The sequence below is a fragment of the Molothrus aeneus genome, chromosome 1, assembly GCF_037042795.1.
Source record: "Molothrus aeneus isolate 106 chromosome 1, BPBGC_Maene_1.0, whole genome shotgun sequence".
Classification (NCBI taxonomy): domain Eukaryota; kingdom Metazoa; phylum Chordata; class Aves; order Passeriformes; family Icteridae; genus Molothrus; species Molothrus aeneus.
In genome coordinates this window covers 132,178,622-132,206,137 of record NC_089646.1, presented here as the reverse complement: position 1 = coordinate 132,206,137, position 27,516 = coordinate 132,178,622, and the positions used below count along the sequence as shown (strand labels likewise).

Below are 27,516 nucleotides of genomic sequence, written 5' to 3'. Positions count from 1 at the left end.
TGCCACACACAAACTGTGCCTTCGTCTGTCCATGCTGCATTGGAGATCTCTTCTGCCTCACTCACTCTCCTCCCAGTGTTCTGCTCATCAAGTCACCACAGGAGTCTCTGAAGTTCACCACTTCCTGGTGTTCCAGTCAGGAAACAGAACTTGAAAATGTCTTTTTTTAGCCAGAGTATCAAAAGCAAAATTGAACACTTCTTTGAAGTGTTATTTACTCATGGTAGCAATCTCATTTTAAAAAGCAAACCAAGTAACACCTGAGTTTTGAACAGCATTATTTCATGCTGAATTTATCCATGAAAGGAACCACTTTGTATTGAAGGGTCACAGAACTAAATTCATTAGTAAAAAAAACAAAACAAACCAAAAAACATAATATACACACACTTCTTTTTTCAAGTTTAAATTTACATAGCTTTCATACACCAATGTATCAACCCTTTATTTCCTCCTAGTTTGAAAATTACTAATGTGACATGCTGTATATTTTAAACTTTGAAGAACCAGTACTGAATATTTACATATTTATTCCATGCTTGATACTTTACTTTTCATTTCAAATTCCCTGACAGAAATCAAATGATTTATATCCCTGCTAGTTTCGAAAACAGTAAAATTTCTAAAAAAATAACCACCTTAAACACATGGTATAAAGGAGTGAGTCAGCTTTAAAAATATTTATGCAGTGCTCCTTAAAAAAATAGCATTAATAACAGTAATGCCTGTGAAAGCTCCACCCATTTTAGTCATTATTAGTAAAATTACATCTCCCTCTTATTTTACCATTCAGAAAATTGTTTGGCTTCCAATCCAAATCTGTCCATGTTATTTTAAACAAGGTTAAACTCTTTAAGAACCGATATTGCTCCCCATAGATGCACCCAGTCAGTTCATGGGCATTTCCCACTTTCATTGGTTATTCAATCACCTCCCAGGCAGTGGGACAGTCTCAGAGTCTCCATGCAGGAAAAATACAGCTAATAGGGGCCTTCTGTGTATCAAATGAAAAACCTACTTAATTTAGTCAGGCAGTATAGAGGTAAAAAAATTTCTATTTAACATAATACCATACTTTAGAACACTTGAAATATGATACGGCCAGTATTTAAGTAGAGTAAGACCCCTCTATAGCACTTCTGTAGTGTCAACAGACCAAGCATAAGTGAAAATCAAACTAAGTCTTACAGTAGAGCTCATTTGCAAATACTGCATGTGGCCTTTAGGCTACCCCACCCTGTCCAAAAATGCAATGGCTACTGAAAATCTGTTAATTCTATGAAACCCACGGAGCCCAAAGGAATGCAAACACATAAAACCTTACTTCACTGAATTCAATATGAAAATTAATTCAGAATTTAATCGAGTAGTGATATTTCTTTATGAATTCCTACTCCTCCTTTTTCTCTTTTCACCGTATCTCAGTCTAATTACAGGAACAAAACTCCAGTTCTTTATAGACTACATGTTGGCTCAGGTTACACACCTGTGTCTCTGCCCTCAACTATGTTAGGCAGAGGAGAGAGAGGGAACAAATTAACTCCAGGTACTCTAAGGGTATGAGTATTTGCTTTCTAACTGAAAGTATATGCTGCTTTCCAGTCAAATAACTCCTGTGCTCCTAATGCATGAGCTGGAGTTGTAAAGTAAGTGATGGAATGTTGACTTATTCTTCCTGAAGTTAGTGACAGACTTTATTCAAATTTTACCTGGTGTGGGACTTAGAAGTTTCTAATCTCATTTCCCAAGATGTACAACAAAACCTACATTAATTACATTGACATTTGTATACTTTAACAGATTAATTATTTTCAGTTGTTCTTCCTTCCATCATTGGCTACTGTACCTCCTGGCAGACACACCTCATTGATTAATAACCCAGACTGGATAATAAAGTAACAAAGGAAAAAAAGGCTAATGGCTCTAAACCTGAGAGGAAAAAAAAAACCAAAATTGCCTTACATACATATTTTTTAATTTTCTTGCAGTAATAAGTCACACACAAAACACTTGCACCTTTCTTTTGGCACAATGAATATTTAAGAAGTTCTTCAAGTCTTAACTGAAAGAGGTGCTTTACTGAGTATAGTCTACTGAAATCCACAAAAAAATTGAAACATTCTTTCAAAAGGAACAAAAAATTTACAATTGTACACAAAAAGTCTTGAATTCTATTGAAATTTCAATTCTTGTATCAAACAAAAGCTTTTTCTTCGGACAAAAATATTCTCTTGGTGTCCTCCAGATACCAGAAACTGAATTGGTCCGTTAGTGACGCTGCTTTCTCTGTCATCTTCACAGAAGTCCACAAGGTTGAGCTGTTCCACCACTGGGTCTTTTTCTATCGTGTGAAGGAACGTACATGACGACCTCTTCCACTGCCTCCACTAACAAATTTCCCTCTTGAGCCACCACTGCTACTACTATTAGCACTTGTCCAAGACGGTCCAATTCCTCCACGGCCTCTGGACGCACGATCGCGAGGACTCGGTCGGTAGCCTTAAAGCAAAGAAAAGTATACTCAGTTGGAAAAAAAAAAAAAAAAAAGGCCCTAGGCGGAGTAGCTGCTGCCAAAGCGTAAGAAACAAAACCAGGATGAGATACAAACAGCGTCTGTTTCCTCCTTTTAATTTTCACTTTTCTTTTAGGCAAGCATTGCTGCTTTAATTGCGCTACGATTACCATGGAGGTACGAAGAGAATCGAATGACAAAAGTCTGAGTGCAAAATTAAGATTCTGCGATCACGTGTTCAATTGAGCAAGTTTTACGGGTTACAGGGCAGCTCGTACAAAAGCACGTATTTGACATGGTCTCACTGACAACTGTTCATATATGCTTAAAACATTTGCTGAATTTCAAGGTGTCTGCAGCATCCTTGCATGGTTTCATTTGTAAAGCAAAAATGAAATTCAAGGAATTCTCTATAGTTCGATGCCCATATGAATACCATGTACCTGCTGAACTTAATGGTCTCAGTGGTGGCAGTGGACCCCTGTTAAAATTGCTTTGACCACCTCTACTGTCATTGTAGGTTCCCCTGGGCGTACTCTGTGCACTCCAACTTGAGCCTCGAGCACCTTCACGACGACTGTAATTTCCTAGATAGGGAGAGAAAAACCAACACACTGTTGAGCAAACATCACTGGGTTTGGGGTTTTTTTTCCCATTTCAATCTTCACAATACTCAGGGTGGTAACATAATATTTATACAATTCAAATTGATAAAGATACTCTCTATCAACATACCTGCAGTATTCCAACTTGAAGTCTACAAGTTATTCTGCACAGAATCAGGGAACAGATCTATTTATCAGGCAAGGAGTCAAGTTGAAAAGAATTCACATTATCTAGCGTATCAAGACAAACTCTTGTACTTTCAGATTTTGTGGTGAAATAAATTCTAGTATTTATAACTTTATGAATAGAAGTATTTTCTGTTTCTACTTTGCAAGGACTTGCCCTAATTATGGGATGGAAGGAAAAGGAATGCAATCTTGACTATGTATGAAAGAAATTTAACACTCTGTAGGTTACAATCTCCAGGTTCACTGAAAATTGCATCGTATTCTTGTCAGGATCTTCCAAGGATCTTCCATCCTTTTATCCCAAAACCTCATTTTAACCCAAATATGTACTGTGGTGCTTGATCTCAGTAACTACATGTCACAAAAGACAGGGAAGCACTCCAAGAGTTGCTGAAACAGCTGACTACTTTTGTAAAAGAGAGGCAGAAAGGCAGCATGGGAATTCACAGCCTTGTTTCACTTGAAAGGCATTTGTGATCAACAGGCTGTGGAGCAGTTGTTTCATGGACTCTCTTAAATTAGCTATCTACAGCTTTGGAGGTTCTCACCTTCAAGAGAATCTTTCCTGGTGCTAAACAACTCATTGCAACAACACTGCTTCAGGAAGATCTCACACCAGGGATGATAAATTGCTAGGAAATTGGGTTAGTATTACTGAAGCAATTTTAGCAAGCATCTACTCCAGTTCTAATACAGGAACCAACATACCTTTTGAAGCAGGTGGTGTAAAGAACCTGTTCTGACTGTGAAAAGCTCCTCGTCCTCCACGGTTCCCTGAGAATCCACCACGCGAAGAAATCTTCTGTGACACTTTTGGTGGCCTTTTGGCTGGTGGTATCCCATCTGGAGCGACCACTTCTTTGCTCTCTGCAGCAACAAAATCATCCACATGCATGGAGGGTGGCCTGCTTGTGTTCTGTTTCCTCTGACGGAAGATATCGTGTGGTCGAATTCCTTGTCCAAATCCTCCCCTTCCTCTTCCTCTGGGTGGTGGCACAACATGAGCTCTCTTTGCAGGCTCTATGTACTCAGATTTCCCACTGTCATACAAACCATGATTTAGTTAGCTAATGTAACACTGTACTACTGATGGTCAGGCATTCTCCATACTGGAGATGCAATTTGAAAGGTATCTGACATTTTGACAACATACAAATCAATGCTGAAGACACAGTTAACTCATTAAGTTCATTTTACCTTGAAGTTATGAAGGTCTCATGCTTGTGCTTGCCAAGCTTGAACCCTTTTGTGGTTTTTGTGCGTCCAGGAGATGATGGTTCTGACAAAAATGACCTCTCCAATTCAGCCTGCAAGTCAAAGTCACTGCAGCCCTTCTCTGACAGTTCAATTAAGTCAACTTTTACCTTCAAAGAGAAAATTTAATCAAAACATCATTACTAGCACCTCCAAAAAAAAAAAACAAAAACATGCAGCAGTAACAAACAAAACAAAAAATGAAGCAGAGCTACAGCAAAATTATCTTGACAGATCTGAACACAAAAGGAGTGAAGGGCATAGCTCTCAAATATGAACACCTATCTTGCCACTTAATGACCCACAGTTGAAAATTCTCTTGCTTAAGATACAGCTCTATAAATTTATTAATGTCACTTTTATACAGTTTTGGTTTTGCTACGGAAATTAAAACATAACTATCTTTGCATGTAAATTAAAAAATTACAACTAAAAAAGAATTAAGGCAATGAACAAAAACTGATTGTTTCTCACACAAGAAATTAAGACACTGCCAATTCCTTAGTTCTAAAAAACCCAGAATGTTACTGTATTTTCCATTATTAGCGTTAAAGTTTATAATCCAGAAGTTTCAAAAAAGAAACTTTTGTGCAGGTAGTTTCATTTACTACTGCCATGTTTCCCCCTTCTGTTACCTCAGAGCAAGTATTTAAATAAAAAAAAATGAAGCTCTGAGGCTCTTGTGGATATTACTGCAATGACAGAAGACAAGCAAGGAAAAGAAACTAAATAACATTATTTTCTTCCTTTAATACAAACTGATGAAAAGCCTCAAGAGCAGTGCAAAAGCAGTTTGAGACTGACACAGCAACTGTTCCCCTAGGGTACTGCAAAAGATCCCAATTTTGTAGCAGCTTCCAAGTCAATCTGAAAGCATTTGATAACCCCTTTAACAAATGTGAACCTCTCTATCTGGGTCAAGTTAGAAAGGTGAGCTCAGGAAAACAATCCATTTGGCCACATGAATTTCTGATGCTACTAGTTCAGATTAACCCTCATTTTTAAATCCACTTCAGATACATTAATGAAGCCTTTTACCATATCTAGGTCAGTGTCTATTTCTTCAGCCTGAAAGGGTGAGAACCACATGGACTTCAGCTGGTCATCCATCACATCTGCCAACACGTACGTAGTCCTACAACAGAACAAGGCCAAAGGCCTGCTTGGTTATGAACCACAACCACCTGCAAGCATACACAGCACCACAGGACCTGGGGTGAACATTGCTGCCCTACTCTTGATACTCACATGACATTAAATACATTGGGACTCATGGGTAGTAGTGACAACAGTGCTCTTTAGATCCTGTTTTTAATATACTTAATTTATGTATGCATAAAATAGTCAATTTTCACAAATAAATCACTGCTGACACACTCAACCATTTTACCTGTTGTTAAACAAATTCTGAAGAGAGTCTGGTGCAGAAAGAGTAGGCTCAACATCTTGGTCACTCAGTGGACAAGAATCACCTGCTGACTCCAACATCTGCCTTACTCCAACAATGTTGTCCAGTAAGGATTCAAGGCCATCATCTTCCTTAGAACGATCCTATGTCAACACAGAACAAATCAGAATTTTCACCCCTCTGCAGAGAAGGAAAAATGTTTTGCTTATTTATTAAAAAAGGTGGAGTTACTATACAACAGTCTACCCAGCCACAAATAGTGGAAGTAGACACCTGAGAAAGTAAGACACCTGAGTACACAAACAACAGCAGAAAGCTCCTAGGTGTGGTACTAAACATACCATGTCACCACATGCACATTCTAGGTTCCATTCCCAACTGATGCAATATCCTTTATAACAGTCCCAAGGAAGACACTGCCCCAGGTTTTATTTAAGAAGCATTCCAATGTCCTGTGTCTGCTGTTCCTCATTCAGAACAATGGCTTTTAATCTCTTAGCTAATAGATGTAGATAGCCAGGGAAGGGACAGGAGGGAATAAAGCACTTGAAAGGCATTTATGATCAACAGGCTGTGGAGCAGCTGCTTCATGGACTCTCTTAAATTAGCTATCTACTGCATGGCTGCCATCAGTTACAGAGAATCAATTTGAATATCAGAGTTAAGTTTGCAATTTTAATCACAGAAAAGTTGGATGCATTGAATTCTGCATGTCCTCTAGTCCAGTCCACACCATCACTGCTTGAAGCAGGACTACCATCTAAGCCAGGTCAGGTCAGCCATAACTTTATCCAGTCATGTCTAAAAAAAAGTTCCAGTGACACAGAGCCCAGAGCCCCACTGACCTGTTCAGTGCTTTACTCTCCTTCTCTCTCAGTGAGTAATTTTTTGTTTCCTAATGTCAACCTGAACCTCTGAAGCCACAATCCAGGGGTACTGCCCCTTGATTTATCATCTGGAATTACCAAAAGAAGTTTGATTCCACCATCTTTGTTACTATTTTCCCAAACAGCTGTGGCAAACTGTGAAATAGTTCCTGAGCCCTCTTCACCAGGCTAAACAAGCCCAGCTTCTTCCTCCTCTCACTTCTTCCTCCTCTCACTCACTAGCACATGTTCTGTAGGTCCCTGAGCACCTTGGTAGAACCCTCTCCAGTTTCCCCAGGTCTCTCTAGAACTGGTGAGAGGGCAAAGCTGGTCACAGGTGAACACAACACTCACATGAGAGCTCAGCAGCATCCCATGGTGGGAGACAACAAGGCGCCTGGCTGCGCTGACCATGCTCCTTCCAGGATGGCTGAGAACACACTCACTCACCTGTTTCTAGTGACCCTTCACTGTTAGCCCACCTTTAACCTACCAACCAACACAACCACCTGGCCCTTGTCAGCCCAGCCTGCAACAAGGCATGGGACTATCCTGCTTTCACTGCAGACCTTAGCATTTTTCCTAATGAACCACACAAACTTGCTGCTAAACCAATCCTAAAGCATTTACTGAGATCTCTCTGGATTGAGGCTTTGTTGTATGTCAGATTAGTCACTCCCCCCATCCTGCTGGCATCCACAAACTCACTGAAAAGGAATCTGTTGTTCAGGCCTCGGATGAAAACACCCAACAATATCCAGCCCCCAGTATTAATTCCACTTACCAGTCAGCAGTAACATCGAGCCACTGCTAAGCTGGGGTTCCTGCTGCTTATTGCATTAACAATCTGCTTCACCACCACCCTACACCCTTTGCTTGTAGGTATGTGCTGCCTTCCATGACAGCATTACCTGCCTGGCTCATAGGATGTGCTAACAGAAAACTGCAACATCAGCTTGATTATTTGAATTCTTTTACCATAACATGTTTCTCCAGATCAAGAAGCAGGCTTTCTGGGGTTTCTTCTTTGTTCTGTAGTAGATGTTTTAACTCTGCAGTGGTAAGACCCAGCGTTCTGCCTGAATGGGATCCATCTGTTTCCATAAGGCTTCCATCATCTCCACAACATCCCTAAAATATTTGACAGTTGGGGAGTGAGTACTCATAAATGTTCAGTACTTCTGGACTCTAAATCCCTTTGAATTCTAACACACATTAGAGCAAATCTAGCAAAATGAGTTCTCTTGATTTAAAAATATATGATGTAAATTATTTTAACAAAGTACACTTCAACAAGCAAGTTTATATACTGCATCAAGATGAATGCAACCCTTTCCTGTACTAGATGAGGTCTGTATCATAGATTTTACAGTTTTTTCTATACTACACATCAGTACAGCAGCTCTCTAACAGGATGCTGTGAATCTAAAAGTGGGACACCACAGCATACTATTCACTTAGGAAATCAGTGTGAACACATATGCCTTTCTTCCTCCTGAAAAGCCCTCTTACTTACTAAACATACATCCCTGCCCAGCTTTCACAGATTTCATTAAAAACTAAAGATGGCACTACATTACTGATGGAAAAGCCCCACCCAGAAATCTGCACAATCAACCACTTTCTGAAATAATTGTTCCTGAGCATGTTTCACACTGCAGATTTCAGAAAATGCAGCTGAGTTTAAGCATTCAATACATATTTGCTTACCAGCGTATCAGAGTTCAGAATCTGTCGCATAAAATCCAAAAATGAAGAGGCCAGTTCACCCGTGTCTTTGCTGAAACTAGTTATTACTCGCTTCAATACAGTGTACAGAGCATTGCTGTGCTTTCTTAGAGAGCTGTTTTTAAAACAAAAAGAGAGAAAATACTTTATTGGTACATACACTGTGACTGTTCCACCATAACTGGTTAGAAGAAAATGGCAAAATAAACCTGGCAAATTTTACAATTATCATCTTCAGCATTGATTACAAAGCTGGAACTTCAGTATTTTCTCCACACTAAACTCCTGTTTTCACCAGTACTGTCTGGTGAAAATATCTGCAGATATTTCAGAGTGCACATATACAGCTATATATACTACCTTCAAAACATTCAAGAAATCACAATTTCATCTTTGGCAGAAAAGGGACTGAAGTACAGAAATATGTGCTTGCACAAGGACCTTATGTATGAAGCAGGATCATGCTTGCAGCTACAATTTCACTCCACCCCCTGATGCCTAACTGCAGAAAACAAACTGTAAAGGCAACATGAACAGAAACAGCAAGGCTGTGCACTGAAGCTGACAGCTGGACACACGGGATCCAGCATCTCTAAGATGCAAGAACATCATCTGTAACTTGCTAATTTTTAATTGGTGGTTTTATGGCTTCTTGCATCTACAACTTGTAAAGTGTTTTGAACCACCTTGACAAGGCTCCTTTTTCTCTCTGCAAGCCTCACCTTTTTGCCTCTGCACTTCAACTTCAGCAAACAGAAACAGGTCCAAATACAGGACAAAGAATCAAGTATCAAAACAACATGTTGTCCAATACATGTATATTCTGTTCAAAGTGAGCGAACAAAAATGGTTTGGAAAAAAAAACAACTAATTGCTAAAGCCTTAATTGTCTGGAGATCAGAACACTCGGGGAAGTGCAAACTGAATCCCCTAAAAAGACAGGAATTACAGACAGTTCTCCAGATGAGAGTTCTTTGAGTGTCACAAAAGGGAAAGAACAAGAGCACTACATCTCATTCTAATCCTCCAGCCTTGGAGTGGGGAAACAGTGTGTACAAATCTGTTTCAAATGCTTTGTCTCCTTCATGAAACTAAGTGCTTCTGTATGCATACTGCAGAAATTATTCAGAGTGTGAAGGAAGACCAAAATACTGAGTAAAACACGGAAGCCCCAATGAGAAACGAAAGTTTAGATGCCTTATCCTCAACATTTTCTACTAAACATGTAAAAAATTATTCCACACTACAGTTTTTAAACAATTTTAAGTTGTCAGGGATATCATAAAATACCATACCTCTTCAAGTGGTAGAAGCCATAGTCATGCTCCGTAAGGAACATCATTGTTCGGATGCATGTCAGCAGACAGCTGTAACTGCTCTCAGAATTCGTTAATGTTTCCATCAGACAGTCACAAATTAAGGGCATCAGCTCTTTGCTTGGTAAGGAGTTGGAAAGCTGCTCTAATTCAGACACAGAGCCTTCTGATGAACTTGGTAAAATAAGTGCAATATCCTAAAAGAATTATTATTATACATATAGTAAAAATGCATTCTATATGCCCGCAGTAAATATAAACCATACACACATGCAGTCAGAAGGACTGGGTTCTTTCACTATCCCTCTATCATCTTATTCCAGTATTTCAGTTATTACTGATCAGCAAAATACTAACCTAGAACATCTTTTTTGTTCAGTCCTGTTAAGGGTTACAAACCATTATTTATTTTTTAAACATAAAAGCTTCAAATTTTTCAGCTTCTGAAATATTGTAGCAGAGGTAAAATTAAAGCCAAATAGTCACTGGATAACATACAGAGTTTCCTGCCTAGGTAGTCAATGTGTCCCTCAATCTCAAAACACTGGTCAAAGAGGCTGAAGTTCCTTGGCTGATTCAGCTGGAGAAGAGAAGGCTGAGGGGTGACCTCACAGCAATCTAAAAGTGCCTTAAGGGAGCAGGAGAGGGGCAGGTGCTCTCCTCCCTCTGCTGACCAGCCACAGGACACAGGGAAATGGAATGAAGCTGCATCAAGGGACATTCAGGTTGGACATCATGAAAAGGTTCTTCACTGAGAGGCTGGTCAGTCACTGGAACAAGGTCCTCAGGGAAGTGATTAGGCACCAAGCCTGTCAGAGTTCAGAGAGCATCTGGATGACACTCTTAGTCATGGTTTAGTTTTAGATATTCCTGTGAAGGGCAGGGAGTTAGACTTGATGATCCTTATGGGTCCCCTCCAATTCGAGATATGCTTTGATTCTAAGGTTCTGTGAAAACTAAGAGGCGGCAGACACCACCTATGAAGTTTAGGACCTTCTGTCACTTCCATATTTTACATAAAATCAAACAAGATTGATTTTCCAACAAGTTTGTGTGGACAGAGATATCTTGTTTATGTGCAAATGGCTGATTATCTCTACTGACCAACAACATCCACATGTCTTTTGTGTAACTGAGGAAGCACTGGATCAAATAAATACACGTGCTAGTGAGACAAATGATGGCATGCAAATCTGTGCACAGATTAATGAGAAACTACAGGGCCAGTCTATGAATCAACTTTCAATGAGCATTTCTTACCTTGCTCTACCAACTTCTGTTTTTTTTTAATGGAGGAGTTTTACAGTAGCAGCATAGCATACATATTTTTATATTTGGAATACATTTTCAAGAGGTTTCAGTTAGATAACTAAGAGATACATATTTATTTAACTAGGTAAGAAGTGAACAGTGACAACTCAAGTTTTGTCAGTGGCCCACAAGGAGAAATGGTATCCCTCTCTCAGTTGATGGGACAGGAAATCTTTGTCCCATTCAGTTTCTGGTCTCTAATGAGCTGCCAGAACAGTGCACATAATGCAGAAGACATGTCATAAAATAGAAACTATTTACATTCAAGAACAAGAAGGCAGCATATCTGCCAAAGTAGCCAACCATGCACCATTTTTTGTGTTTTAACAAGGTTATTTTTTTTTAATTTTGGAAAAAGAGGGGTGCTTAAGAAACAACCTCATTTAATTTTTCTCCTACAATAATCAACACACATTATGCATTAAATATAGCCAATACCTGATCACAGAGGGACTGCAAAAGGGAAGTTACATATTCAGAACACTGCTGATGAGTGACATTGTCCCCAGCTGATCGCATCAAAGCCAAGAGCTCCTGGAAAACCTCTCCATACTTTTCATCTCCTTTAGTAGTTCCATTGATAAGATGCAGAATAGCCAATTTACAAGCTTTATGTGAAGCCAGGGCATCCAATAAAGCAAGCAGTCGAGTGGTCTGTCCAGTGTACTGTTTCTCTTTGTCTTCTGTGTTGCTGAAAGGGTTATTAGTGCACTGTGAAAAAGCTGGTTTAAAGTGCTCTAAGAAACTATAAAAACAACCATCACAGGCGTCATATAATTCTGCATTTTAGAAAAAATTCACCTAGTTTGCATACTTAAACTTATAGTTCCATTTACTTTTTGAAAACTGCTCAACTTTCACTAAAGAACTTCTGGTCACATCATTAATTAATCTACTGTGCATTTAAATACTGTAGGGTATCTAATTGTATAAGATAAATATGCTGTTATGTAAACAGTATCTAAGGGGATAATTATGTTTTAAAGAAAGAGCACTCAGTTTCAAAACCCTCTGAACCTGTATCATTCAACTTCCACTAGTTTACAAACATCTATACACATATATAATTCCAGTACAGCAAACTTTACTGGCCTACTCTTCTAATTTATGTCATACAGGTCCTTAAAAGCACTTTATAGGAAAGATGAGGCTTTGCAAAGCCAACCTGAAGAAAATCTTCCTAAATACTTACCATAAACATGCAACATGAAACTGTCTACATCAAAACCTAGAGGTATGAGCTGGTTCTCTGGCAACCTTAAGCATTATCAGGACACAGCATATAGCGCTGGAATGAGAATTTGTTCAGCCCATAATGCATAATATTTCCAAAAGTATTTTCTTCCTGCTAAATCTACTGTGCAGAAGCAAGGTGAATTAAACAGTTCATCAACAAAATCGTTGCAAGAGAAAACAAAAATACCTTTGCAGGTCTTCTACAATTAGATCCAATACTGTCCTCATGATGAGCAGAGCAGTAGGTGAAGCCAAGTCACAGAGCTGAACACAAATCCTCCTCAACATGTGCTGAATGGGCTGGCAGGACGAGCTGGAGAAAGAGCGAACGATCTCCTGGATCAGCTTGGCCTGCACATGGAGGTGCATGCTCCACAGCTTCCTGGTGTTCAGTGCCACTGCAATATCATGGGCTTCAATTACCTGCACGAACAGAAGGGCAGGAGGGTTCTTCCTGTCAATTTTTATGATAAAATCTGAATTCTATCACAATGTATAAACAAAGCACAACTACTGTCCTCATTAAAAATATGGAATGCCATTTTCATTGTCACCAGATGACAGTGCATGAGCCAGCAAATTAGATATTCCCTCAGGAGCATGGATTGCCACAGACCTTTTATGCTTACTTAATAAAGATAACAAATTCAAGATCCATGACAAAAGAAAGAAGAGCCTTAATATACCAAGTTCAGCATTCAGAGTTAAATTAAAAGCTTCAGAGACAGTCATTTAAGTAACAGAACAGAAATCTAGATAATCTCACAAGTGACAAAAGAACAAGATATGACTGCTAACTTAAGAAAAATGCTCCAATACCAATTTTGTTTCTGCTGAAAAAGACTTATCTACACAGAATCTGTGTGAGCCCAAATGCTTTACTACAACTTTAATTCATCCTTTCACGCATCTGTTCTTTCCACCACTACAAAAATGGTCAAAGTGCTATATAAAAGTAATAAAAATTCTTTAAAAACTAAATACATCTCAGTTATACCTGAGTAGTCTGCATGGGCAGTGGAAGAGGCAACAACTCTGAAAGCAGTATAAGTCCAGAGAAAAAGCCTTCAGGAATTCTCAAAATTGATGAGAGAACTTCCTTCAGCATTAGAGACCAAGTATTGTTCGCCAAAGTTTCCTCAGAAATGGTAAGTTTTTCATTAACACCTTGTGTAAAAGTCAGTAAGACATCAACAATGTCATTCTGGATTTTTTGTTCATCGCTATCTAAGCGGCCTGAGAGAGGAATAGAGCAGAGGAGCATGTGTAAAGAAACGAGTGCTGCAGGAACACGCATGTCCTTGAATTCAAAGGATCCTCCCCTCAGGAGCTCTGTCAGCATTGTTTTAAGCAGAGTCAGCGTACAGCGGGCCATGGAAATCGTAGTGACTCTGTGCAGTGTGGTGCCCATGTTGACATGGAGTCGCCAAGGCTGAATAAGGATGCTGTTCAGCTTCTGTAACACCCGGATGAAGGTGTCCATTCCCTCGGAAGAGAAGAGCTGAATAACTGCAAGATTCCACTTAAGGTCTTTCTGTTGACCTGTACAGAAAAGAAATAATATTTTTGTATTTCTAATTTCTCCTGGGCAATCACAGTTACACTTTAGCCAGGTTTAAGTAGAAGACTCAGAAAACTAAGATTTGTACTTGAACCTGTACAAATCCATCAGCCATACCTTCTACCATAGGCGGTGGACATGCAATATGACAGAGAACACGAAGTGCAGTGGGAAGACCAACTCCATCTGGAGTCATCAAACTGTCAATATTCTTTTAGGGGAAAAGAAAAAGAAAAAAGGAATGAGCCTGTATTACAAGGAAGGACTTCATGAGTATACTGCTTGCTCCAGTATACTCATGCTACAGAATTCAAATTCTGTATTTAGTTACTGTGTGTCACAAAATTTAAGTTTAATTATTTCACCTTTTGGTAAGCAGTCATAATTAAGGCAGAAACTAAAAAAAAAGAGCATCAACATTTGCATTGTGATTTACAGGAAGCTCAAAGATTTAAATAATTAGATCTTTGCATCATATATTTACCTTAGATTTTGTTTCAATAAATATAACAATGCAAGACCCAGCCTAGATCATAGGCTTTAATAGAAACATCTCTTTTGGATAACAGTATGTATTTTTAAATATGTTAGTACATATCTAAGACAAAATATCAGACTACAAAAGGTCTAAGCTTATAGAACATAAATAAAGATAACATCTACCTATATTTTACTGACCTGTTTGATATATTCAATAAGATTTGGAATACAATTTATTTCAAATCTAAGATTTTTCAAAGGTTCCAGCCACTTGCTGAGCTCTGGGAAAAAAAAAAAGACTTAAGTCAGTGAATTTATGATCATAAAACCTTTTCCAATCAAAATGTACTTAATTTACACAATAGGCATTAAAGCCAAGTGCAAAATTTGTGGGGCATTTAGTGCAGCTGTAGCCAGCTGAAAAGCATCAACAAAAACAGAACTCCAGAACAGGCAATATATATTATGCACACTGACAAAATTTGGCTCAAGTCAATCTGAAGGCATCTCATTATCTCCATTATCTGTAATCAAACAATTTTTTACAAAAGACACTAAGGGGCACTGTCAGCTAAAGAAAAGAACCAAAACATATTCCCCTTAACATAAAGCATAGGTTATTACAAGCTAAGCACAAAACTTCTATTAAGTGCCCAATCAGAGCCAACCTCTGCCCTGCACTCACTCATGCTAGAAGTCGTTACAGATTATCAGTCTCTCTCAGTCTAGAACAACCTGAAAGTTACAAGTTCCTAGGATAAGAGATTTAAAGATTTAAAAACCATTGCTCCTGAAAATATTTATAAAAACGTGAAGATCAAGTGCATATGAATTGATGACTCAGACTGATTTCATGATTTGGTTTAAGCTAGCCCTGCTTCTCATAAAGTGGTCTGATGTCAGGTGAGGAGCAAAAATAAGAGCATGACAGAGGAGAAATTTAAACTTAAACTTTGAAGAACTCTGATTTCTTTTAGTGCATTTAAGTTTTGGAAGAGATTATTGGTATGTGGTATATGGTAAGTCTACATGAGTGGGTTAACCAGTGCAGAGCACAACTTGGGCCATCAGAGTCTCAATGTTCAGGTGTCAGAATAGTCTCCAGGAGGATTTTTTTGAGTGTTCCAGGCCTGATCTGTAAGTCAACACAAGCTGGGAAGACACCAAGACACAGCTCGGACATCAAAAGATGGAGTAACAGGGTAACATGGACTATTCCATGTCAGCTGGCCTAGGTGCCTTGAAACAGTCCCAGGATTATTTAGTAGTAAAGATTCTGTCAGACTACATCACTGTCCTGGTTTCAGATGGGATAGAGCTTGTTTTCCTCCTAGTTGTTGTTCAGTGCTGTGTTTTGGATTCAGCATGAGAATAACACTGATAACACACTGAGGTTTTGGCTGTTGCTAACCCTAAGTCAGTGCTTACCCTACGTCAAGGATTTCCAGTGTCTCATGCTCTGTGAATGAGGAGCTGCACAAGAAGTTGGGAGGGAGCACAGCCAGGAGAACAGACCCAAACTGTCCAAAGGGATATTCCATACCACAGGATGTCATGTTCAGTATGAAAACTGGGAGAGTTGCCTGGCAGTGGACGATCACTGCTTGGGGAGGGGCTGGGCATTGATCAGCAGGTGGGCAATTGCACTGTGCATCACTTGTTTTCTTGGGTTTTATCTCTTCTCTTCTTTTTATTACAATTATTACTATTGTTATCATTAGCACTATTAGTATTATTATATGTTACTTTTTTTTTTTTCAATTATTTAACTTCTTATCTCAATCCAGGAGTTTTACTTGTTTTTCCCTGATTCTCCTCCTCATCCCAGTGGGGGTGGGCGGCAGGGTGAGCAACAGTGGTGTGGTACTCAGTGTCCAGCAGGGGTTAAACCACAGCAATAGCAATAGTAAACAAAAATCAGACTCAGCTCACTGAGTAGTTAGTCCACTTCTACAGAAATTTACTCTCCTATTATCAACACAGTTTGAATAATTTCAAATTTCCTGTAATTATCCAGAACTCATGGTAGCTATTTTACTTGAAAAAAAAAATTAACTCTAAGTATTTCCTATTTAACTCTCATTAACAGAAAAAATTGCACATTATCTCAGTGACTCAACTAATCAGATGCAACTGCAAAAGTAATTTCATTATCCAAGCCAGACAACTGTAAAGCACCAATTATGCACATAAAAAAGATTTCTTCTATACAAACAACTCAGTTGATAATTACACATACTGTACCTTGCAACTTGGTGTTATTTTCATCTGCTTTACAGAGCTTCAGCAGAGGTGCTGAGTGCTGTTCCAGCATTTGGACATCACTGGAAGATTGCACCACCAGCAAAACAAGGATGCAGGCATAATTATAAGCCACTGACTTCTTAGACTTTGAGTCTCTGAAACAACAACAAGGTTTTCCTTTAGATCTCAGCTAACACAAATGGATATCTGTTAGATTTTCATTATTTGACCCCTAAAAATCTACCTACAGAACTTTTACCTTCCACAAGGATTGACACATACAATTATCAATGAAAGAAACCCAGACAATTTCCTCCTATTTTTTTGGCAAGTGAACACTTTCTGCCACATTATACACATTCATATTCATTTCAGCATCAACAAACCATGACATCCAGTCAAATGGCATGCAAATATTTTTATGTAACTTTATCTGTTTCACAAATCATTTTAAAATCACTGCTACCTAAAGTGCCTGTCCAGAGAAAACAATGACTGCATTTAACATCTACAAGAACTTGAAGAATTGAGATTCCCACCCCAGAGTAGTGTGCAGTACTCTCCATACCAAACTTTTTACTTGTTCCACAGACAACATTTTATGCTTGAATAAAAACTGCCTACCTACTGATTTTTCCACATAATCAAAAGTTTGCCCTACATATATTACAAGAACTTTGTTGATGACCTACACAGATTTGGGGCATTAAGTACTTGATTACAAATGACAGGCCTGATTTTGTATTACATGCTTCTACTTAAAAGTTGTTTTGGCTTTAAATAAAAACATCAGGATCTAAAGGAAATTTTAGATTTATGGAATTATTTATAAAAGATAGATACTTTTAAAATTAAAAAACTAAAGGATATAAATAAATGCATACATTACCCTAAAGCTTCTTTGGAATAGTACTCCATTAAAGTAATAAGACTTTGGAGATTTTTTTCCAGACTGAATACATGAGCCACAGCAGATCTTCCTACAGGGTTAAAGGTGATCAAGTAAAGGTTGTGAAGTGTTCCCAGCAGATCTGAGTGGTCAGTCTCCTCACTGGCTGTGCACCGCTGGAAGTGGCAGAACAATTCTGAAATGCACTGTAACGTCTGTGTTGAATGCAGGAGCCACAGGGCAAAAGGATCCTCGTTGGCACCATCTGACTGCAGACCTTCCTCTTGATCCGGGTCAGAAAACTGACAAAGTGCTCTAACCAACAAGTTTGTTGCTTCGTGCTCAGAAATAAAGAAAAGAAGACCCTTCTGTGACTGTGCCAGGAAACGCAATATATCTCGGATAGCCTGGAGCACACCTGGATGTGCACCTGTCACTGGAAGAGACAGTAGCAAAGTAATGCATTCCAAGAAATGGTGACTATGAAGATATCTGAAAAAAAAAACCAAAAACAAACCAAAATCAGGTAAGTAATCAGCAGTACTACAAATATTTGTCAACACTTTATGTAGAACTATGTACCTCCCAGCTTCAGTACTTATTGCTCTGTGGACTATGAGAAATAACTAATTATGAAGCAGTACAAAATTTAAACCTTACAAAATGTAATTGCTATTATATTTACAGAAATAAGTCCTAAAATTCTGATCTCCATTAAAAAAACCCAAACAATAAAAACCTCAATCATATCTACACACAAAACAGGACACTGTATTTTATTAAATTTACTGCATCTGAATCATCATCAATGTCAGATTCAATGTTTTAAATGTGCTAGGAAATCAATAATTACAGCATATCTAGCAGGCAATTTTTGAAGACTCTTTGCATGTAGATGCCTATATTCAGCCATGACCTACACCACTGCTACCAAAGAAATCTGTCAGCATTTACAGAAATACTTTCTAGACAGAAATTTGCTAACAGAGTAAGAACCCATGAGATGTTTTAAGGAGCTGAAGGCAGGCAAGCCTCAGCTCCTCTGCCTGTGCTGTGAAAGTGAGCACAGTGACACAACTGCATGACTTTTTCATCAGAGACCAGTTTGCATCTTGCCACCTCAACATCCAGACTGAGGAATTCCAGACATATTTTATCCATATACATAGTTGTGTTCGAAGATAATAAACACTCTAGATTTACAACCATTTTCAAACTGGACAGGACTAAGCATAACTGGTCAGCATCTACGAATGCAACTGAAGGGTGAGCACATTACCAGCAATAAGGAGATTAAAAAAGAGTAATAAGGATGTTAACTTCAGGCTAGGTGCATTCTAGGTTGATCAAAAGCCAATAAAATAACAGGCACATTAACTTATCAAACTCTCTCAGACTTCATATCCACAATCTAGAATCTTCCAAAAAAGAGTTAAGTGAAATATCTCAAAGTCACCCCTGAAATATATTTCTATCAAGCTAGAGGAAACACACTCTAGAAATTAAATTCACAACTGCTGTACCTAAACAGGACAGGGTAAGGGTCATCCCTTTCTGGAGGGCCCGTAATGCGTGCCATGGTTGGGAAAGATTTCACAGGGGGCTGAATCATTGTATGAGGAGCAGTTTCCATCAAATGGAAGATCTCTTCAAGGAGACTAACAAGTTTTTCCATCTCTCCTTCGCTTATATTAGAAGATTCCAAAAGATGATCCATATCCATAGGAGCCTCCACATCATTTTCATATTCTTGGTTGGTTCTTTCAAGTCCTGCCAAGTCCTGGTCCTGTTCTGGCTCTGTGTGATTAGGAAGAGGAGGAGTGTTCTCTGCTAACTGATCCACCACCTTTTTAATGTCTGACAGAATCTCATAGAAGTGACATTTCTGGAGAATTGCAGAACCAGCTGTAACAACTCGCACAGTCTGATCTAACAGTATGAGTTCCAGGAGTTTCTGATAACCACTTTTTTCATGTACATCTGTGCCACCTCTTAGAAACATTTCCATTCCCTCAGTCATACTAATGACACTATCCAAAGCTTTAAAAGCATTAAGTTTAAGGGAGGATGATACATGATCTGCAAACAACAGTTCAAACAACACATTAATCACTCCTGCCTGCAAGAGTGCCGTTATTCCTTGAGTCCCACATTCTGCTAATGAAGACACCAGCTTTGTCCCAGCTTTGAGCTGTCGAACGTTCAAAGCAATGGGCTGCTTGAGAGCCACCTGAAGGTTTAAAGCCTGCAGGGTCCAGTCTACTAGCTGGGTAATATAGTCTTGCTTTGTGTCTTTCACCAGCAGGTAGCTCAATTCTTTAACTATTAAACTTGGAATTTCTTCTAATGCCGTGACCCACTTTGCACCCCTTTCCTCTTGATATAATTCCAGCAGTTCAGTTAATTTAACTGAGCCTTCCACTGCCCCTGAATTTTCTTTTTCTGTGTCTTGATCCTTTATTTTAGCAACTTCATTTTCAAATACAGTCTTGTAAGGGCAGCTGAAGTATAAAAGTGGTCCAAGCTCCTTTTCAAAAGGTTCATATGTCACAGGAGGCACAGATGCCAGATCCTCAGGAGTATATTCAATATCAAAGCTTGGATACTTAAATGTTTCACGTTCTAGATCAGCAATTACATCTTCATCACTTGAAATCTGCTCATAGCCATCATCTCCTAAAAAGACAAAGATTAAGTTACCAAATCAGTTATGAATTAACCAATTCATAACTGCAGAGAATATCTTCCAAATACAAGTAGTGATTCATTTTACACAAATATTATTAGCTAGAGAACAACCACACACTAACATACAAAAAGCCTTCTCTGTCAAGATATGAGTGAAAGCCCCACCTGACAGGCGTTTTTTATGTAATAATGGAGTAATTTAAAAGAATGTATAAAGCAAGAAGTTTAACTAGAATACACATTACTACAACTATATTGCCCAATTTTCTTCCTGTGATTGCACCTATAAAAACACTTCTAGCCTGCAATTTCTGCATAGATATGGGTGGGATCTTTAAATAACACAAGAAGATGACAAATATATTATATAAACAACTTCACGTGGTTTTTACATAAGAAATAGTCTTTCACCACTTTCCTACATTTCAAAACAAAACATAACAAGATTGAATGTTCATTCTCACCTATACAACTCTATCTATTTTCCTCTATAAATAGAAAGTTTTATTATAAAGGAATAAATATTTGACAGCAAGATACTGCTCTTGAGAGATGCCAGCACCACAAGCAAGGCAATGTTGCAATGACCAAGTGTCCTTCCTAGGATGAAGCTGGGGGGGGTGCTTTGCCTGTTAAATAAACAGGTTCTTTCCACTTCTCTCTGAGGAATCCTTCCCAAACCAGCTGAGGGGAGGGGCCGTGTGGGTTTGCTTTCTGGAAGGGCCCCCTTTGGAGGTTTTCTCCCAAATTTGCCCTAAACCAGGACACCAAGGGAAAAAATTCAGTTCCCTTGCACATACTCATCATGAAGGTACTGCCATCAAAATTTCATAAACCTCTATTTTTTTTTCTAAACTCTACAACTTACCATCACCTTCTTCCTCCTCTTCACCCTCTTCTTCATCTTCATCATCTTCCTCCTCCTCCTCTTCTTCCTCATCAGCAATACTCTCTACTGTATGACCATCATCATCATCATCGTCATCATCGTCCTCATCCTCCTCCTCTTCAACATCTACATCATCATCATCATCCCCTTCTTCTGGCTGATCTTCCTCTACTTCTCCATCGTCCGAGTACTGGCTTTCTTGATGAATGGACGTTCGATCAGGAGAAATCGGCTCAAAGTAATCCTCCCTATGGTCCACATCATCTTCTTTTTCCCCAACCACTAAAAACAGATACAAAGTTTCAGAAATAAGAGCACTTTTCCAAAATCCAAAGATATTAAATAGGACTGGCCCTATGAGTAGGTCCCATCTGGCCCCATACACTTGGCCTGACCATTCCCTCCTTGATTATTGAGGGTTCATTCAGCTCCCTGTATGTGACTTCCAGCCCAGGGTACCTGGAGAGTAACTGCTTTTCCTACTAAAGACTGAGGCAAAGAAGTCATTAACTACCTCAGCTTTTTACACATCCTTTGTCCCCATGTATCGCCCTGCATACAATAAAAGAGATTCTCTTCAGCTCTCCTTTCATTTTTTGCTAATGTATTATAGAAATATTTTATTGTCTTTAGTGGCAGTATATATTTTTTAGGTTTCTGCATCACATACACTAGAGACGCAAAAAAAGCATCTTGAAAATCTTCTCGTGATTTGACTGAACACAATCACTTAGTTCAGCAAGACTATCAACATCTTGGCACTTCTAAGCAATACAGAGAGTGGGTAACTTGGCAGATGCTGCAAAATAAAGCAGAAGGACAATGGATACCAGACTCAACAGAACACCTATATAAAACATGAGTAGCATGTTTAACAGTGTATTGGTTAACAGCCAATATTCCCAATCTACTATCTTTAAAAATGATGCAAATGAACAAACCCAAAGCCTATTTTTCTCCAAATCCCTTTCCTAAAACTGAATCTGTCCAGCAGAAGTAACAGCAGATAAGAAACTTCACACTGGGCAGGAACACAGAATTCTGCCTCCTCTAAGCAGTGATGTATAGCAAATAAAACACAGTCTCTTCTCATTTTACCTGACACTGGCATAGGTTCATCCTCATCATCATCAGGAGGAGGAGGGCCTGGAGGTGTCCTTGGTCCCCTGGGCTGTGGTCTTGGAGGACTGCCATTGAATTGGTCTTCTTTCTCCCCATCAACTATATTTATTGGGAAAATAAAAACTTGTATTTAATGAAACCTCAGGAATAAAAGCAGAAAATTTTTGGGATTCGGGGCTACTTTTGACTGGGGAACACAATTGCCCAGCTTTTATTTTATCTATATTCTGCGTTACATGAGACAACTTTCTAAAGTCACTTTTGATGAAGTAATTTTTGATGTAAACAAGAACTACATCAATAAACAAGCTTATTTTTTTAATATAATACTTGTTTAAAACTTATATGAGTAATGCCAATTACTCTACTCATACTGTAACTCTATCAATAATATCTGAATCGCTTTAAAAAAGTTCACATTTTACGAAACTGGCTTTTACAGTTTACAACTGTCTTTTACTGCACATAGTATGCAAATTTTGCAGTCTTCCAGCCATGCTTTGAACAATAGTTCTAATTTTAAATCTAAAACAAAAATTGAAGCAGGAATTTGACCATGATTCTTTTCATGGCTGTTCTAAAACCAGCACAGAGCACTCCTCTGTAAAGTATTTTACACAAGTCAGATAAGCAAAGTTAACAACTGTGAAATTTTCTTATGACTTTAATAATATTCTAATCAGGTTTTTTTATATTCCAATCACCTACATTGTAATAAGTTCACACAAGTTAAACTACATTTTTAGCATCCAAAGTAACTAGCAACACATCAAATAAACCACTCTCATAAAAGCACTGGATGAGACCCTACTTAAAACCATTCAATATAAATCTAGAAAAAAAAATGAAACTAAAGACACAATAAAGAAAAATGAAAGCCACTGTAATCTAAAATGTGGAAGAATTGAGGATTTGTTTTTCAGATGGGATACTGTAACACTGATTTGTAAAAGAAAAAATCTCTTTCTTCTCCCAAGACTCACCATGTTTTGGATTCCTTTTCAATCCAGGCTGTTGCTGGGGAGGTGGAGGCGGAGGGGGTGGTGGAGGAGGTGACTCTCTCTCATGAGTTATTACCCTGTCAACTGAGCCATATATTGCCAAAGTCAGACAGTTGTACCACCCTCTAAGAACCAATCCATCCGTGTTGACCTGTTGGTTTTTAAAAAAAAAAAAAAAAAGGAAAGAAGAAAAAAAAAAGAAGGAAAAAAAAAAGCACTTAAAGACAACTCCACAACTCCAAAACAGTTACTCTAGCTTCACTGTATCTGTATCTGCATAAAAGCCAAAAGAAAAATCCAACATTAAAATTCCTCTTTATCCCACATTTTGAAAACTGAGAACACATTAAACACATCAATCACTGCAACAAATAATCTTTCTCTAAAATCATTAAATTCCTTGCAGTACATACATTGACTAGATACTGGATCTACAACAGCCTATTAATGAAAAAAACCCAACAAAAAAAAAAACAAAAGACAATACAAAAAACCACAAGAAAACTCTAAAGAGTATCTAAACTACAAGCAGGTTTTAGGATAAGGTTTGAAACAAAAAACACTTTATACAGTGCTAACCCACCACATGAAACCATGTTTACACCTAAATGACAGATATGTGGGGAAAGAGGAGGTTTAAATCGCACTGCATTACCTTTGCATTGGGCCTGAAAATAATTGAAGTGTTTTCATCATATTCAAGGCTGTTAAATGAAAGATACAAAGTAATTTTTCATTAATATAAAGCAGAAGTAAAACACAGCAATACTAATCACACAAGCCAACAATAAGATACTGAACAAATACATACAAGAAAGAAAAATCACTTCTTTCTACAGAATTCCTTGCATTAATATATATGGGCTCTGTAAATTTAAAAATAACAGAAGTTTTTCTTACTTTAGCATAAACTATGTCCTTCCATACAGATCAGAGGAAAAGGATAAAAACACAAACTAGCAAAATCCAAAGCAAATACAAAACTCATAGGAGATACAGGATTTTCTATTGCACATTCTCTGCACTATAAAAATTTTCAGGAAGAAAAGGTAGATAATGAAGTCACACACTAATCTTAAAGGAAATTACCTTCCCAGCCGATCAAAAACAGGGGCACTTGGTTTGCTGACATTGTTGAAAAACAAGTCCAGTTGAAATGAATGGGGGGATGTCTCTCTAGGAACAGAATGAAAGTAAAATTAAATTAGATGAGTTCCTTATCAGAGTAAGCAGGACTACCACAAAATTATACTGTTTAAGGAACGCCTGAAAATAATTACACGTTCAGCAAACACATAAATACATTTTACATTTTTATGTAGGAAGGTCTATTGAGATACAAAAGTTCAACAAAACAATAAGAGGAAGGTTCTCCTGAATCTGATACCTGGTATCTTTCACTTACCCATAAGCCCTGTTGTCAGGCAAACTTGTGTGAGCTCTCACTCCCGGAGGAATGACTCGGACTTCATTGATGTAAACCACACATGGAAAACGAACCACGTCAATATTGGTACTTTGCTACAAAACAAAGAGGAAGCAAAGTCTAGGAAATGTAAAATACAAACCATATAATGCACTTGTATTCTCTACTAACAGAACATGCAGCAATCCTAATAATAAAATTCAATTCTGTAAAATGCTAAACACTGATAAACACTGTTATACAGAAAAATAGAGTTTTTAATATAATCTCAGCATTTTTCATACATTTGACACTATTTTTTCATAGAAAGTGTTACTATTAAGTTTATTTACTTAATTTACTACCTTTATTTGCAAGAATCTTTTTAACAGTAACAGGTTGTTTTTTCCAGACAGAAAGTATGCATGATGTAGTTCTAAACATTATCAAATTTCATACTTCAAATATAATATTAAAAATTATACCAATATTGTAATTCAGTATATCTGACTTACAAAAGTAAGTACGAAAATCTGTACAAAATTTCCATATGATGCTTATTTTTCCAATTTTGCAATACCTGAAAACCTTTAGCAATTATCATTTCTGTTTACCACACAGAAACAGCAAGTATAAAGAATTCTTCTACTTTCCAAGATGTTTGAGCAAACTAGAAAATTATCAAACTTACAGTGACTCTCCATGTAGCAGCTATTAAATAATTAATGCTGGACATCTTCTCTCACTAAATTCACTGCATTAGATCTTATTACATTTATCCATCATTTTATCATACATATGCTCATTAAACAGTACACATATGTAACTTCATGTTCAATTGTAAACATATAAAGATTTTCTTAAGAGAAGCTCATAATCACATTTCCAATTAGCAAGCTGAATTAGCAGACTGATAGGAAAAAAAAAAACCCAAGCCACTGATCTATTAACACAACTAAAAAATGAAAAATAAAAAAAAGTTGATTTGCAATCAAAATTGATCTCTTTCACTACAATCAGCAAATGAAACCAGCAGAAAGCAAGTACTAAAATTTTTAGAAAGCTAGTAAGCAATAAAAGACAAAGTCGAATTTTAGAAACAGTTTTTAAGATACAGTTTTGGGCATGTGTTACTGTCATCTAAAAAATCGATGCAGACATTTTTTAGCACACAATAAAACAGCTTAGCCTGTGGGCTGATGTGTCAGAAGCTGGATGGTGGAACCAAAGGAATCCTGCTAGGACAGGGAGCACAGACACACGAACAGGAACAGGCTGAGTGCAGCCTGCATGGACTGGGGGCTGTGGGAGCTCATCTGTGCCTCTAAAAAACATCTGAGTCATGCAGGAGACTCAGATTTCTGGAGGAAGGGCTGCTCTGGGGAGCTTCATCCTCAGGAGCACCACCCAAATAAAGACAAATCCCTCTTTAAATGATGCTGGATTATATCCTGACAGCCATGCATCAACATCACCAAAACCAGAAGTGAATTCAACCCACTTCTCCTACAAAACATTAAAAAAAGGTCTTACATCAGAACTACTCAACAGCAGTTAAACTGCATAGCTAAGCCAAATAAATAATTTTATTCAAAACCACAGCAGTACTTTCCAAGAACTGTAAGTTCCAGTGCAATACTCATAATCCACAAGGCAGAAGAATCAGCGCAACATAAAGAAGGCTTTCAAGAAACACGTATAATACCTAAAGTTCAGGTTTGGACAATGGCACTGGTAAGAATGGAAGTGACAGAAAATTATTTTAAATTATTAAAAATGTTCAACAAGAGAACATAGGGTCCTGGAGAGGAATAAGAGTAGCTACTGTTTCTATGCAGGGGAACAGCACTGGGTAGCCCTCCCCACCTAACATTGTTCTAAATAGTGGAATTAAAAACATATTTTGGCCTAGCTAATCTGGACAGCTAGAAGACTCCTGAAAAACTTTTCAACTGCATTTCATTGCATTTCAAAATACTCCATTTTCTTTCCCTAATGCCTATCTATGAACGCAGTCAGTTATTGTATGAATTTGAAACGTCTTTGTCATGCTACAGTACACAATCACTTTTCCCCTAACAGTCCCGTTCCTGCTCCCTGAACGGCACAGCGAGCTCAGCCCCAGACAAATCTGCTGCAAGATCAGCAGTTTGAAAGATGCTCAGGATCCCAACACCCTCAAAGTGCAATATTTGCACGATCTTGAACTGCCAAAAAAGCCTGACATAATCATTTTGTGTCAAGTGAATAAATCTGAGGGAATATCTCACAAACGCACAAATATCCCTCCTCATCATCAGCTACACAAAAGCATCAGGAATCTCACAAGTGGCAGGGCATGGTCGCTTCAGAAGTCAACTTCTTCCATTAGATCGCCTCCTCGAAGCACGTTTATCCTCTTTGTTCTCCGCTCGCCTCTACTCCCCGCCACCTCTAAACCCCCGCTGCTTTCCCACCACCCTCCGCCCCGTGCACCTCGGGCTGCCAGGACAGCGGCTCGAGCCAGGCTTCGCGTCAGGCAAGGGGAGAAGGAGGCGGCAGCTCCCCCTTGAAGGCACCAGCCCCGGGGCTGCTCCTGCCCCACCGCCGCCGGGGCCCGCCCCAGCGGGGCTTCCGCACTCCCGGGAGGCCCCGGCGCAATCAAGGGAGCGTCGGCAGCAGCCCAGGAGGAGGGAGAGGAGGGGAAGGGAGGTGAGAGGAGAGGCGGACCCGAACCTCGTTTTACCTCCGCGCTCTGGTGCTTGAACGTGTCCAGGAACAGCAGCTCGGTGGCGGCATCCGCCGCCATCTTGGCTGGGCCGCGAGGGACGCG

The 27,516-nt window shown here is 38.6% G+C and overlaps 1 protein-coding gene across 1 annotated transcript; it reads right to left on the bottom strand.

Moving 5' to 3' along the window:
* Window positions 1–261: 261 nt before the first annotated feature.
* VIRMA (vir like m6A methyltransferase associated) lies at window positions 262–27,516 on the bottom strand. The gene is made up of 24 exons (XM_066565350.1): window positions 27,430–27,516; window positions 24,705–24,820; window positions 24,389–24,475; window positions 23,955–24,003; window positions 23,282–23,450; window positions 22,275–22,397; window positions 21,156–21,458; window positions 19,123–20,275; window positions 17,600–18,091; window positions 16,711–16,865; window positions 14,665–14,747; window positions 14,104–14,197; window positions 13,423–13,967; window positions 12,613–12,848; window positions 11,628–11,880; window positions 9,858–10,075; window positions 8,545–8,677; window positions 7,813–7,965; window positions 5,951–6,111; window positions 5,599–5,695; window positions 4,504–4,670; window positions 4,015–4,346; window positions 2,956–3,099; window positions 262–2,499 (listed from the first exon to the last, which is right to left on the bottom strand). The coding sequence occupies exons 1-24, from the start codon at window positions 27,490–27,492 to the stop codon at window positions 2,342–2,344; spliced, it is 5,484 nt and encodes a 1,827-aa protein (XP_066421447.1). The 5' UTR covers window positions 27,493–27,516; the 3' UTR covers window positions 262–2,341.